Source organism: Alternaria arborescens (genome assembly GCF_004154835.1).
Source record: "Alternaria arborescens strain FERA 675 chromosome Unknown contig_15, whole genome shotgun sequence".
Lineage (NCBI taxonomy): Eukaryota > Fungi > Ascomycota > Dothideomycetes > Pleosporales > Pleosporaceae > Alternaria > Alternaria arborescens.
In genome coordinates, this window is record NW_021167870.1 from 763,700 (window position 1) to 778,775 (window position 15,076).

The window sequence follows — 15,076 nt, forward strand, 5'->3', positions numbered from 1 at the left end:
CGTCACCATTGGTATCGCACGAGAGTTGCCACCGGCGCTTATCTTTCAGATGTCGCCTTCGTTCCCAGATGTAGTTGTTACTAACATAGAACCTCGTGTCTACAATTCCATGAAGGACGATCTTTCTCCAAGACATTGTACGGCGCGTATTTTGCTCCCGAATGGAAGTCTTTAGGCTACTTGTAGACGAAGACGGTATTTCCAAAGACCCACGTGTCGAAACGGATCTATGACCAAAAATTGTTTTCTTTTCCACTCGTTGTCTACGGAAGCATCGTGCAGTGATGTGCCAATCTATGGCCCAGGAAGGAAGTGTAGGGTTCTCTTCCTTTGCATCCAGTATCTTGAACTTGGCTATTAGTGCAAGACCTTCCGTCATGAGTGTAACCCATGTAACAGCCGATGTAACAGCGTCCCAAGTGGTCGAATAGTCGATAGGGATGAAAAGTGATGACTTCCTTGCTTCTTCCCATTCCTTGATTGACATCGACTTTGACGGGTAGCTTGTGAGGCCGAGAATACCGTAAACGTAATCTCGCGTGTCTGTCGATTCAAGCCTTCCTGTGTATAAGAGTGTATCGATGAGATATGGGCGCTCTTCCTGCTTCTGTCGAAAACTATCAAAGCAGCTTAGTTCATTGGCATGGAGATCGACGATTTCGGAGATAAGTGGAGTCTGATCTTCACGAATATGCGGAAGCGTGTACAATAGATCAGGTTGTGATAACAATCCCCTCCATTCGAAATTTCTCCGTCCACTTTGCAGTCTCAGCTCCCTTGCGGCAAAAACCTCCTGTTGTATCCATATACGCTTGAAATAGGTGAAGGAGTAGACTAAACGCATGGTAGTACAGATCTCCTCGATGTCACGAGAATTTCGGCGTTGACCATGACTACCCGATCCAATATAGTCCGGAAAATACTCAATATATGTCTCTTCCCAACTTGAGACCCTTTGGAGGTTCATGGATGGAGAAAACGTAAAGCCACCCTCTGACAGGACACCCGTCAAGTCTCGGTTGCTTAGAGGACCTAGCCAAGCGATCACTCTAACAGCTTTCTCGTAGATTGTCAACATGTTGCGCACTTGGAAAGCCTTCTCCGCCGAATCGTTCTGGTTGATACAAATTGCGTCTACCCATAAGTAGCGATCCTCATCGATATCTTCTCGTAGCGCCATGAGGGCCTCGAATAGATTCTTTGTGACTGAAAGTGGCACATTGTTACACGTAATTTGCTTCAAGCCTTCCTGGCTTCCCCATACATACAAGAGAGCTTCGAAGCTTTTCAAGTGACTCTTGTCTGTATCACATGAACGTACACCAAGGCCCTCGAAAGACGGATGCAGTATGTTTGCATCATAGAGCGTACATATTAGCTCGCTTTCCAAGTCGTAATTGGCGCCATGAAGACACAGAAGTCTTGTCTGGTAGGGAGCTAGGGCTGTATACAGCGCAGATTTTATATCCATATCGAGTGGTAATGGCATCGACGTCGGATAGTATGGTGATTGAAGAGCGATGTTGATGTTAGTGCTGAGAAAGCGGGGCATAATCCTTAGATGCATTGAGGTGATAGTGACACCATCCCACCTTGAGCACCCCTGTCACAACCCCCAAATTCTGCCTCGCGCACCGTGCAAAATCCTGTTCAAGACCCAGATGGTCTTGTAGTCAGCGTTTGGGTACCGGTCGGCAGGTACGATGCAATTTAGCTGCTAGATTTTGTAAGTTTCACAAAGCACAATGCTAGCTCTTACTACCTAGCAGAAGTGGAGCGTAAAATTGAAATCAGAAATCAATTTGATTGCCTCGCTACTATACAACTATAAGCTCCAGGATGTAGGTGTTGGACATGGTCACTCATGTCAAACTACTGATCGTCTTTGACTCCCACCATTGCCAATGAATCCTTCCAAAGTCTCGCTTCGGCTTCAGCGTCGTAAGCATGGCCTGCAAAGCCCACACCTGCGATCTCATGTTTGTCATTACCGCGGGTAGTCTTTCCGCACTCGGCAAGGTACTCTCCGCCTTTGTTTTCCCATTCCTTTCCGATCGCAGCCCACACTGTCGTAGCGGCGCCCTGCTCAGGCGACTTCATCGTCTTGTACACCTCCTGGTTGCCCTGGAAGCCTTCAACGATCTTGGGGTCCATGTATTGCATAAGTCCCGTTGCAATCATACCAGGGTGAACACTGGTTGCGTGAAGCCCCTTAGATCCGTATCGCCTCTCGATCTCGTTGGTCATGTAGATGTTGGCAGTCTTAGCTTGCCCATAAGCAACCCAGTCGTTGTATTCAGTCTTCTCAAAGTTGTAGTTTCCAGACTCGTTGATCGAGGCGACGTGATGGGCTGAAGAAGAGAGATTGACAACTCGAGAAGAAAGCTCAGGGGTGGCGCTAGCAAGGAGAGCTGGCTTCAAAAGTTCGAACAGTAGGAAATGTGCGAGGTGATTGACCCCAAACTGCATTTCAAATCCGTCCTTGGTCTTTTCGAGATTCTGAATGGCCATAATACCAGCGTTGTTGATAAGGATGTTGACTTGGTTGTTCGACTTCTCCAGGATATCTTTTGCTGCGCGGCGCACGCTTTCTAGGGAGGTGTTATCCATCTCGACGAGCTCAACGCGTCCTGGCTCGAGAATGCCATCCAGGGCGGTCTTAGCTTTTTCGAGGTTTCGTGCAGTCAACAGCAGCTTTGCTCCTGTGAGCTTAAGGACACGGGCAGTCTCGATTCCAATTCCAGAAGAAGTGCCAGTAATCACTATGACTTTTCCAGCCAACTTGCCCTCTACTCCTTCGTCCTTGATGATCTGGAGAGCGGTTGGGCGAGCATCTCCTGGACCAGCGGGGTTGGCGTGGGCTTCAGCGTATCGAGACATTGTGGTTTAAGAATAACTTAAAGTTCTTGGGATGGGAAGTGATGGTAGTGAAGATGGTGATGATGAGGATTTGTGATTCATCTTTCGGATAGAGCCACCAACTCTTTATACTCGTGTCTTCACTTAGGACCTGGAACGTTGCTAGGAGCGCTTATCTCTCTTACACGCGGTCGGACAAACAGATGTCCGTTAGTCACGGTCCGTGGTAGAAGAAATCCAGGATTACAACGGATGTAGTGTCGGTGTTAAAAAGATTAGTCATTCCAAAGATTTGAGGGTTTAGCATCAAAACAAGTCCCCTCCCCCAGATTTGCACTTTCGCTTACATTTTTCCCCTTTTGAGCATGTAAATTCGCCAAGACAAGGTCGGGTCGGCCCGAATAGAGTTCCGGCTCAGGAACGTCGCTTATTGATGCAGGGTTCATTTTTGCACATTGAATTCGGCTTTAAACCCACGACCTACAGTAAGGATAGGACGGACCATCCGAGCAATGCGGAGGAACGCGTGTCGGGTTGCAAGTCTTAAGATCTCGCCTTCAATTTTCACTGTGCGCAATGATTGCGTGCAGTACATGTAATCGATAGGAATGACTTTGTATCTCTAGGTTTGCTAAAGGCCTAAGTTTTGTTGGGCAAGAGTTATTGGTCTTGTGCCTTCAGAAACGGCCTAGTCAAAAAGTTCTAGTTGTATTTCGCTATAAGCTATCATCTGGTGATATATGACCAACAATGTCAAATTCAAGTTCGTACGACACGGTACAAGGTCCACAGCTTTTTATTTACCGGGATTCTTGCATGACATTTTATATACTTGTTGGATCTCAAGCTGACTTCGCTCCTTCAGTAGCCGTATTTCGCTTCTGCAGTTCCTGGTGCTCCATACTTCGGATCCGCCGCATCTTGAACAGAAACGTGCGGTAATATCGCCCTCTCGTTGCTTGGAAACTTCGTGTAACCTTCGCCCCTGACGAACGTTGCCAATGTCTCACTTCGACCTTCCTTCTCTGCTAACTCCAAAAAGTATTCTGCGTGCGCAGGCCCCGAGACATGAAACATCGCCTTTCCCACTGGTGTACGCTCGTCGACATAGTAAAAACGGCATCCCTTTGAAGCCAGGCTAGAGGAGGCAGCCAATGTCTGGATCATGTACCAAGCACTCGTTTTACCAATACCGAGCATGAGAAACATGGGTGTGACCTGAGAAATTAAGCACGTTGCTATCTTCGCAAAGACATGTTCACGACTTACCAGTGTGTTTCCATTGTTACCGGTATAGATGAAGGTCTTTTTTACATCCTTAGGAAGCTTGCCGAAACCGGCTACTGCAGCTTGCGCAGCAGCGTACGCGCTCACACTATTGATTGCAAGATCTTTCTGGAAATCCTGGAGCGGCGCCGAGACTGGGTTCTCAGGATCAGGACCCATTGACCAGGAGTAAGCTGGTTCAACGTAAGCTCTTCATACAAGCCTGTGTGTGAAGGGAAGCTCTGCGTAATGCAATCTGTATCCTGAGTGTGTATAGAATTCATCACTTACGGTTGTAAACCACAACATTAGGGACTCCTAACTTCTGTTCGACTTTCTCGAAGATCTGCCCCATCACGCTTGGGTCGCTGAAATCAGCAGTCAGACAAATGTCTGCATTCGCCTCGATATCTGGTTTGATCGTGCGAGCCACCGCGGCAATCTTGTATCCTTTAGTCTTGAACAGCGATAATGTCGCAGCTCCAACGTTTGGTCCTGCGCCGAGGAAGAGAAGTGTCTTTTGGGCCATGGTAACAACAGTGAGCAGTAGAATGCTGGTAAGCAGATGTTTATAAGGTTGCATACAAACAAGACAAGAGAAGATGAATGAGTGGACAACTTTAAAGGTGGCCAGCGAGCATGCTTGTCTATCTTTATATCAATTTGGCTACATACAACAATTATCGTACAAGATTTGTAACCAGGTTCAGGGTTGTACGAGGATGTGTAGTGTGCCTCTATGTCGGCTGGTAACTAAGCTCAGGATTATAAAGCATAGCGAAATGATCTCCAATGTACAACCAGAAGGTACGGTACTGGTTGTGAGACTCAAGCGGTCAACATCAGGATCGGCGGGACGAAACCGGACCTGTCGGGTCCTAACCGCTGGTATGATCTATCGACTCTTGGCGAACGTCGTTGCCGCGAACAGAATAGCGTGAATGCTATAGGGCGTCTTGACAAATGCACTAAGCTCGAGCAGGTCAAGTTCGAAATGGAGCCACCAGAATCGCCCTGTTTTCTAACTCGTGGAGTTGTCGTTCTTACGACAGGATATACTAAATGAAAGTATATGTGTACGCATTTGATGAATTTATGCGAAGAGTGGGTTCAGTTACCATCGGTTTCACGCTGGAAGACCTAGGTACTTTGTAGATGTTCACCATTTCACACGTAGGCCATCGAAGCTCATCGGCATTGGAGGAAAGTCAGCAGATAGACCATCTTTGCCGATGTACTTCTCCTTGAGCAAGAGGCAAGTCGAGCATAGGCGCTCTCCGACTGAGTGTTCACCGAGCCACATCTTGCCTTGAGCGCTGTAGAGCAAAGTCGCGATGTCGGTGAACATGCTCGATGTTGGAGCGATTTGGAGGTCTTCATCGTGGAAAACGTGTGGCTGGGCGTCGAAGAACTCGTCGTCCTCATGCGTATCGTTGTTGTCGTTGTCGCTGTCTGTTTGTATCATTCCGGTGTACTCCGAAAGTTCGTCCGATATTATGGGGGCTTTCTGCACTTTGTCGCAGTCACAGTTCGCGTTGTGACCCGATTTGACGCATTCTGTAACAGCTATACGCGCAGGTTCAACCAACCCGCAAGCAAATGTGTTATAGTCGTCCCTGCAGTGCGTACATGCAGTTCTTGGTAGCTTTCCAGAACTGTTGTTGTGCGAGAGATTGTTGGCCCGGGTCAGTGCACGGATAAACGCTCCTTGCGCCATACCAAGTTCGCATAAGAAGAGATCAAGCTCTTCCCGCATATAAGTCTTGACTTGCTCGATGCAGTCTAGGAGGGCAGTGCACCAAGCTGAGTAGATACTCGGCAAGGCTTGCAGAAACTGCCTATGTGTTAAATTGTCCTCCATCCAATCAAAGCCTTTCATCTGCAAGAACGAGCCGGCATTCACTATCATCGGCAGGAGTACTCGACCGCTTACCCGTAGAGCAAGCCAAGAGCCTAGAGCGTCCAGGTGTCGCTTACTGACCTTCGAACGTTCCTCTCTAGAAGGACAAAGAACGTGCTCGAGGTAGTTGCTGTGCCGTGCATGGTTGGAAACAGATCTCATCGCGTGTTGTAGGGCGGACCAGATATTGCGCGCACTGAATTCGACATACTCTTCATTCACGGTGAGATGAAGTAGCCACGTGATACTGTTCCGTGAGATTGGCACTCGTTCCCTCGCGTATGCTCGCTTGAGCCAGTCGTGAACGGACGAACCGTCGCTGTCAGCATCGGCTATATTAATGCATTCGCAGAACAGTCTGAGCATGGCGATCTTGGTATCAGCATGCTCATCTGTACAAGATGATACGAAAAGCGATATTGGGGATCTAATTTTTTCAGCAGAGGTTCCATCACTTGACATTGAGAACTTACAAGATAGCGTCAGAAGGCCCTTCATACACTAGTGCAGACTTGTCTGCGCCTCCCTTGATCAGTAAAGCGCAGAGATCGACGTGACCTGCTGCGGCAGCGAACTAGCTAAATCAGTATCTCTATCACGCGAGAGTCTATGATGCAGGCGTAGCAACTTACATGCAGTGGTTTCCACCCTTTCGGGCTTGTGTCGACTACGCTTGCCATTACTTTCTCCGAAAGTGCTTCTACAGCATGAGTCTGGCCGGTGCGACAAAGCTCGAAGATGAGTGCGTCGTTAGGAACAGGGCGGGTCACTGTTATGTTACAGTTGAAGAGCCAGCCCCGACCTCCAGATGCCACAACAGCTTCGAGGCCATTTTGAATACACATGTACTGTAGCCATCTTGTAGGATATAAGATCAGGGATCTGATGATCTGTAACTTCCTTTGTCATTTGGAAGATTCGTTGTCGTGGTGAAGAGTAGTTCTACGTAACCAAGCACAACCGAGTGCAGTCCGAAAAGTCGATACATGGTGGTTTACGTGATACCGCAGGTTTTCAGCATAGACGAAAGTCTTGGTCCACAACTGTCCACATGCATCAATTGTATAGCCATCTTGTGCAAATATCTCCATGGACGTTGATTCAAAGGTGGTGACTGCGGTTTGTGCGATAGCGTGTAACATGAGCTCCTGTACTTTGTAATCAATCGACGGATGCTTGATTAGCATTTCGCCCAAAGGTTGCAGTGTTGCAGTGTTGCAGTGTTTGGAGACTTCACATGGCGAAGAGAACGCTGGCCAACGTATTTCGAGGGGACGCTTTGCACTGCTATCCAACCAGAAGCGTCGTCGATTTCGGTTAAACGAAGCGAATCTTTTCGGGCAGCTTTAACGGTTCCGTACCGCTCGATCTCGTCGTGTACCTTTACTTTTGTTGGAAGACGAGAAGAGAGAGATTGGATCACGCTTAGTATGCATAGTCAGCTATCGACTCTTGATGTGTATTACATCTAATCGTACCTTTCATGGGCCAAATCTAATGTTAGTGTCGACTTCGCATCATTCAGCGAGTGGCGAAATCGCTGGATATGTTTGCTGTGAAGGGAAGCTTTGAAGGCTGTACGTACTCGTTTCCTTCGCGACAGCGATTGGAAACCATTGTCAAATCTTCCAACAATAAGTGTCAAATCCTAGAATGATCAGCTACAACCTGTATCACCATTCGAAACACTTACTGCAATTTTGGCTCGGCAGTGTTGTACTCCTTCTGCTAAACAACTGCCAAGAGGGTTGTTGTGAGATTCCACCCTCTTGAAGACCGAGATGAGATAGCGCTGATCCTTATTGATGGCTGCAACCTCCCCAGGGGCAGCTTCCACCGTCTCCCAGAAAGTGTGGAGTTTGATACACGCTTCGGTAAGCTGAAATGCTACAGATATGAGAGCGAGGCCTGTATTGAATCAGCAAAGGATAATTGAGTCAGGTATTGGAAACTACCATTCGCCGCGACGGAAAGTCCTTCCATATTCACTGCAGTCTGATGCCATCGCAATAGTGGTTCGATCGGAGCTTATATCCTAATGATCTTGCTGAGGTATAGCAAAGGGGTAAGTATCACTCGCATCTTAGCATCGTGGCTGCGCTAAGGCAGGCTCAATGACTTCCCTACAGGTTGCCTTATGCTTCGCTCTCACGAGATCCGTGCAGCTTACGCGCTTCTGCACTTTCCACGTGGTCATAGCTGGGGAACGGAATAGCAGCCTTGCATATCGATATCCGTGGGATGTTACCGCGATTGCGCAAGGCACGACTGTAGCACTGACCAACTGTCCCATCTTCTCTCAGGTCGTGCTATCTTCATGCTTCAATGCTCTGCAAAACCCTTCTGCAAACTCAACGCAACTTCGATGTTCGGATGCCAGCTGGTGAATGATGTCAAAGTTCAGGAGGCTGGGCTGATCGACGCTTCATCGCGCTACGCTGCCGCCCCCACATTATCCATTTGCGGGCGCAGTCACCATAGAACGGGTGCAAGTCTCCGTGGCGTGTTTCAAGAAGCTCTGGAAGACGACGGCAGCATGAAATAGGTCTGAGGCATTGCGTAGCGAGCCAACTTTGATAAGGTGAACGAGAGCTGAATGGGTGGAGGCACGGGAAAGGCCAGCGGGCTAGCAACAAGGGGGGAAGCGACCCGCATTTGTTGAGAACAGCCCCATCTCGGTGGGACCTATCATCAACCCCATCCAACGGACATCAACACCAAAGAGTCATGGCCGTGCTTCGACGTATCTGCCATCTGAAACATCGCTACAACTTGCGTTGACCCCTATGCATCCGCGGACGCGACATCAACACTGAATATCCCTATGCAACACGGGCTGGGCCAGCCGTAGCAGATGCGAGAAGTTGCGGTGTTATTGTCAACTCGCGGCTCAAGATGAATATCCCAGATGCAAGAGCTATCATTGCGGAACAATCATTTTCCTCCTTCGAAAGTGGTAGTCATCGATTTCGAGCATCACATACGCACAAGGAAAGGGTACTAACAACGCTCAGACCTATGGAAGAACTCGTTAAATGCACATACCAATGGTACCTTATCATTAGCACGATCCTGCAGGCACGACTTGGAGCAATGCAATAAGGAGAACCAGAGGAAGTCCTAGCTGGCCATGGTTCGGGGCTCACCAGCCCCACCCCCACGTCTCTGAACCAATACTTATTTTTAGTAGCTACTATCAGCCTAATCAGACAGTTTAGACACTCTTTCGACTTGGTCAAAGACGCCTTAGACACTCATGTGTCTCTACAATGAATTTGGTAGATCATTCGTTTGATCGCTATCATCCTCCCGATGAAGACGACACGCGCAAGACATAGGGCTGGAACTTCGGAGCACAGCGTCGACGATAGTCCAACACAACATCCAAGAACCGTGCTTTCTGTCCCAGCATTGTCATCATCTGCGACAGGGGCTACTTATGTTAGCAGAGACGCCATCTCGGAGCATGATTCGCGCTCTATACTCCAATTGTCCATGTCACGTTTGGGATCCGGATGGCCTCAGTGTAACAAACTCAATGATATGCTGGCTATAAGCCCGGTCTCACGAACGCCTCCAATAAAACTCAAGGAGGCTACGAAATCATGATATCAACAAGAGCATGTCTTTCTTCCCTCACGCTCTGTTCAATCTCCCCATCCATGATCCCATAAACGAAACACTCGCCAAGTATCTCGTATTTGAGACGTCCTGGCTTTTGCTGCCACCGTGGTCGCTGAATAAGAGGCACAGCGCAGCCTCCGATGACTGCTATGATATCGCCTTTCTGAATAAAATGAGGCCTTATTCCAACGTAACCCGAAGCGGTTGAAACCAATCGTCTGTTCCACAGAAACCTGTCAACCCGCCCTGCAGCTTCATTGTATGTCGTCGGGTCCTTTTGTAAGATACCCATGCTCCCGAGATATGATGACAGTGGTTTGCCTTTGATTTTCATCTTTGCGTTCCTTATCCGCCAGAGATGAAGATTGTATTGAACCTCATCAATGGTTCTGTTACTGGTAGGATCGGATGATAGACATGATGTGTCGAGGATAGCGATATCAAGTACGCAAGCATACTTTCGAGGTGCTCGGTCGCCTTCATAATTTCGGTCGCCTACCAAAGCCCTCCAGATAGCTTCTTCATGGTCTGCGTCTGCTCCATACGGGTTTCCATGGGACTCTGGTCCTAAGAAATCTACAAGCTCACCGGAATCATCATTCCAATGACGCCGCCCACTGAACCCATCGATCTTGTCGACAATCACACCGCGTACGATGAGGTCGGTATCTTGAAAGCAATAGCACGCTTTCATGTCTCCGTTCGCGCGATAACGACAGTGGTAGTTGCTTGTCAGCTGCTTGATCTCTTTCGACAGATTGACAACCCACGAACAATCCAGCGCTTCTTTACGTTGGTAATGATCGCCATAGCCATCGCAATGACCGAGAAGATTCAAATCATCCATGGTTTCGATCCATTTCCTAGTGAAATCTGCATATACTGTCTGAAGGTCGTGTTCGTAGTTCGCAACGATTTGCGACGCAAGGTCGTCTCTGAGGAGGGCCAGCATTCCATAAACCTTGTCTTGTGGCCGTTGGCATTTTGCTATGCGACAACGGGTGATGAGGCACCTTTGGTAGTGGTCGGTCTGCCTCGCTCTTAGGTCCTGAAGTCCATGGTAATCGTCAAGGACTTTCCAGTGATAGTTTGGTACGCGTTCGTGAGCACTCTTGACATCATCGTGGCCCAAAATTACGCCTCTGAGAATGTCTTTGAACCTATCGTCCTCCAAGTCACGTTCAAGAATTCTGAGGCATTGGTAAACCTTCCGCATGCGTCCCCATGTCGTGACCTTCCTACCGCACAAAACCAGACTCCGGTCGCAACTCATCGCTCATTCCTGCATGATCCACAGACGCGAAAAATACGGTCGATATACAACGTCCTTTAGACTTTCCCATACTGTACATAGACGTTTGCAAGTTGACATGTATCCCAGGAACTTAGTCGTAGCTTCAAGACTCCGCTCACGAGCCTCGCATACCCCATTGATGAAATCGAACGCTTCGTCACTGCCGGCGGTGGCATCTCCCAGCCACTTGACCACACACCAACTCTTTTGATATATTTCCCCCATTCTAGGGACCAGCCGGCTCTTCTCTTTGGGATCTCCTTGGTTGATGCACATCGCATCTGCCCACACCATGCACCCTCTCTTCACAACGTCAGTCTCGCGCAATGCTTCCAAGGCGTTTTTGAGGTTTCTTTGTACTGTGGTCGCGATGCCATTGACATAGATTGATTCTTTGTCATCGTGGCTACCCCAGGTGTAACTCAAAGCGACGAAGGCGGTTTCCCGGTCTTGTGGAGAGAAGGTCGATGATACGCGACAGTTGTGAAAGGTGCGATGATGAAGCCCACAATGCACGCCGTCTTCTGGATGAGGACCTTGTCTCGCTTGAGACTCAACTCCTGATAGGCTATCAAGTGGCTGTCGGATTGATAACAAACGGATCTCTCTATCACCAAGTGGTTGATACTCCATGTTGTGGATAATTGTAGCACATGTTATTTTGTCGGCTGCGCAACACTATAACAGTTGACATTCATAGCACAAAGCCCCAAAACAGACTTGCAGTTGATCTCGAGGCATGATGCTGATATCGCTTCACAGAATGCTATTGGCTGAATTTATGTCAGATTCGCAAGTCCTCGTCTTGTCCCTTGAACGAATATCCTGTAAAGGCGAAGACACCTGGTTCGTTGCTCGAGCATGATTCGCCAGCCTCACCAAGAAAACCAACACCGGTGAGCCTGATGCGGTGATGCATGCAGCCGTTCGAAGAGAATGCTCATGACATGCTAGACAGTTGTACTTACGCCTTCATATATACTGGCTGTGTTGTTCGAAGGTGATTGGGAGGAGTTGACCGTTGGCTACGCAGCTATCAAGAACAACCCTGACTATCTCACATCTATCTGTGCAGGACAGACCACTATGCTGAGATGTCTGCGGGACCCAAATTATGATCTGCCCAAGTAATCCTAGAACTACGACGCTTTAGAAACCGTTAGTCGTTGGTGGCGTTATGTTATAGACATGAAGACGACGCTTCTAGTTGTCGATCAGTTTTACGTCGCACACTGTTCGCACAATATGTCCTTGAGAATCGAAATCCATTACGCCGGTTACACGCAGTAAGATCTGTATGTGAATATTCGTGAGAGCTATATCCTTTACAGAGTCGCCAGCCATTCCTCCAACGTCTCATTAACCTCCTTCGGCTTCTCCAAATGCACCCAATGCGCCGCCTCAATCGTCTTGTATGTTAAATTCTTTACATACTGCTTCTGCATCTCAGCCATTTTTGGTGCCGTGCTAGGCGAGCACACAGCGTCCAACTTCGCATCAATGAACAGGAATGGAAATTCCAACACACCACCATTCTTCTCGCTCTTGGCATACTCGGCGTTGGCTTTGTGGTTCAAGTAGTACGCGTTCGCACCAAAGAAGCCATGCTTCTTCTTGCTCCTGAGCAGGCTTGAGTAAAGAGACTCATCGAGCGATGTGTATTCGAGCGGGATGTCGGGAAGCTGCTCTGGGTGTCCACCAAACCAACCGCCATCTCTCAAGACCCGACTCGTGGGTGATGGCTGTCCCCACTTGCTAGGGTCACCCTTTACGTATAGAATCTTAGTGACAACTTCCAGGTGGCCGTCAAAGGCCTTGACACTCTCTTCGGGGTGCAGCTCGTAGTATCTCATGTACTCCCATTGACCCCATTCGGTCTCGCTCTCAGGGTAGATGTCGCGGTTTATCGTGGTCTTGATGTAGTCCAAGCCGAGCTCTAAGCTCCGGTAGGGTACACAGAGGTTGGCCTGAGCGATGAAGAGCTCGGGGTAGTGAGCGGAGAGCGCGTTGATGAGGCATCCCCAGTCGTGACCGATCCATACTGCCTTCTTGATGCCAAGTTGCTCGGCAAACTCGACGAGCTCTGGGACAAGGACCTCAAGGGCGTAGGATTCCTTCTTGCGGGGAGCAGTAGAATCGCCATAGCCGCGCATGTCGGGCGCGATCACACGGTACTTTCCCCCAGCAGCGAAGTGCGTGAGCTGGTGCTTCCACGACTCTGCGATATCCGGCCAGCCATGGATGAAGATGAGGGGTATGCCGTCCTTTGATCCTCCTTCGTAGTAGTGGGTGACTTCGCCGTTCTTGTGAGTGATGTCGCCTGCGGTGAATGAATCCATGATGAGAGCTGGTAGAATTGTTTTGTCGAAACTCGAATAAATGTTGACACGTACTCAAGGTATGTATACTGGTTGAGAAAAGGGCCGATGAAGGCTCGTGCGATACTAACTTTCTTGTACCTCGGCATGCCCACTTCAAAGTGGAGCTTACGCTGGTCATAGCTATCCGCCAAGCCCATGCGTTGTAACATATTTCAAGGGTTGCATGGTCAATGTGGATCACAAATCCGATTATCATGTGTAAAGCGTAAGCGATCCAGGCTCCCATAGAGTTCAGCTACTAAAGGCAGACCGCCGAAATACTTTACCGCGGAATGCGAAACTTGTCCGAGGTCCGTGTGGGGCCATCCAATGTTGGTATGATGGTTACGCGTCTCTATAGTAGCGTCCATGTAGGATCAGCTTTTGGTGTCGCTGTTGAGGTATCAGACATCGGGATGAGTTTAAACGATAGCATACTCGGAACAGCCTTCTGCGGCATCGAAGACCCAGTTCTGCGGATCCTCAAGGGTTGGCTGATCTTTTTGCGATTACCAAAACTCTGTGTATTCAGCGCTACGTTCTGATACATAAGCCATATTGACCATACGATAGGTGGAATCTCCTTGAACTGGTCGCAGAATGAAGGGCATCCCGCGTTCAAACAGAGCGACAATTATATCACCTGCTCGTATCTCGAAAGTGTTGTTGAGCCACGTGGCTCCGACATCGCCCTTCTCGGTGAGAAACACCGCTGTGTTGTATATAACATCCTCATAGAATCCAATTTCAGGCGTGAACTCATTTCGAGGACCTAGTAAAGATGACACAAATTCTTCAAGGTCGCAGTAGGTACTGAGCCTCGTATCAAGCGCCTCGTATAGCCGACTTGGCGATATACCCTTCGGCTTCAACACTCGATGGTAGAAGTCGTATAGACCAGCTGCCAATTCGTTCATGGGAACTTGCCGTGACTCCATCAGAATAACGTCAGTTGACAACACGAAGATTTCTTTGATGGTCCCAACATATAATCCATGTTTATAAAGCGTTCGAAAGTCCTCTGACAGGCGTAGTGATTTTCGTCGACGCTCAATCCCCTCTGAATCTAGCTTGTGTCCAAAGTAATGAAAGTTATCCGGGGCTGAAATATCGTTTTCGAGCCGATAGGAGAAGTACAGCACCCACGAAGACGTATGATAGCATTCTTTGGGCTTATCGGCTGGGGGAAAAGCGAAATCGACGGTCATGTAAGGGAATTTTCCATCTTCTGAGATCATAACTATCGTCGCTTCGGCGATGACTTGTGGCCACGTCTTCGAATAATCGGGAATTATGGGCTCAGCCACGTATGGTTTGACGATTCCGAGCAGACCGTAGACTCTGTCTCGTGGGTCTGTAGCTATGGCGTGTCGTGACAACGCCAAGTACTCATACAGGCTTGCTTCACCTCTAGTGCGAAAACAAACCCGTCTCTGAATGTAGTATAACATCATAAAATGCGTATATGGTTGATCCATTTGTTTGTTCTCGGATACGTCTGAGGCTGAGTTTTCCCCATGCATGTCCACACATTCTCTCGTGGTATCGAGAAACGTGATCCATTCGATTTGAAGATTGCCAAGTATGACCATTGGATCACATGAGGCCAATAAGAACTCTTGAATAATCCAAAGGCGCCGAAACCAGGGTAGTTTACTAACCTCGATAGTGTGCCAACACACGTGCTCAGAAGGCAATATAAGATCTTGTTCTCTTCGCGATGAATCGGACCAGCGACCTAGCCATTCTATCCACATGTATTAACATCTTTCG

General features: G+C 48.5%; 6 protein-coding genes across 6 annotated transcripts; all 6 read right to left on the reverse strand.

Annotated features, from left to right (window-relative positions):
* Positions 1-1,872: 1,872 nt before the first annotated feature.
* Positions 1,873-2,880, reverse strand: AA0111_g7100 (hypothetical protein; the record flags this gene model as incomplete). The annotated part of the gene is made up of 1 exon (XM_028653398.1): positions 1,873-2,880. One exon carries the CDS (start codon positions 2,878-2,880, stop codon positions 1,873-1,875), a length of 1,008 nt encoding a protein of 335 aa, XP_028505537.1.
* An 840-nt stretch (positions 2,881-3,720) lies between these two features.
* Positions 3,721-4,654, reverse strand: AA0111_g7101 (hypothetical protein; the record flags this gene model as incomplete). Its single annotated transcript, XM_028653399.1, has 3 exons — positions 3,721-4,077; positions 4,129-4,319; positions 4,417-4,654. 3 exons carry the CDS (start codon positions 4,652-4,654, stop codon positions 3,721-3,723), a joined length of 786 nt encoding a protein of 261 aa, XP_028505538.1.
* A 630-nt stretch (positions 4,655-5,284) lies between these two features.
* AA0111_g7102 (hypothetical protein) lies at positions 5,285-6,870 on the reverse strand (the record flags this gene model as incomplete). Its single annotated transcript, XM_028653400.1, has 4 exons — positions 5,285-5,959; positions 6,059-6,452; positions 6,499-6,599; positions 6,658-6,870. 4 exons carry the CDS (start codon positions 6,868-6,870, stop codon positions 5,285-5,287), a joined length of 1,383 nt encoding a protein of 460 aa, XP_028505535.1.
* Positions 6,871-9,620: 2,750 nt separating this feature from the next.
* On the reverse strand, positions 9,621-10,601 carry AA0111_g7103 (hypothetical protein; the record flags this gene model as incomplete). The annotated part of the gene is made up of 1 exon (XM_028653401.1): positions 9,621-10,601. One exon carries the CDS (start codon positions 10,599-10,601, stop codon positions 9,621-9,623), a length of 981 nt encoding a protein of 326 aa, XP_028505536.1.
* A 1,667-nt stretch (positions 10,602-12,268) lies between these two features.
* On the reverse strand, positions 12,269-13,282 carry AA0111_g7104 (hypothetical protein; the record flags this gene model as incomplete). Its single annotated transcript, XM_028653402.1, has 1 exon — positions 12,269-13,282. One exon carries the CDS (start codon positions 13,280-13,282, stop codon positions 12,269-12,271), a length of 1,014 nt encoding a protein of 337 aa, XP_028505541.1.
* Positions 13,283-13,812: 530 nt separating this feature from the next.
* AA0111_g7105 (hypothetical protein) lies at positions 13,813-14,220 on the reverse strand (the record flags this gene model as incomplete). Its single annotated transcript, XM_028653403.1, has 1 exon — positions 13,813-14,220. One exon carries the CDS (start codon positions 14,218-14,220, stop codon positions 13,813-13,815), a length of 408 nt encoding a protein of 135 aa, XP_028505542.1.
* Positions 14,221-15,076: the final 856 nt, after the last annotated feature.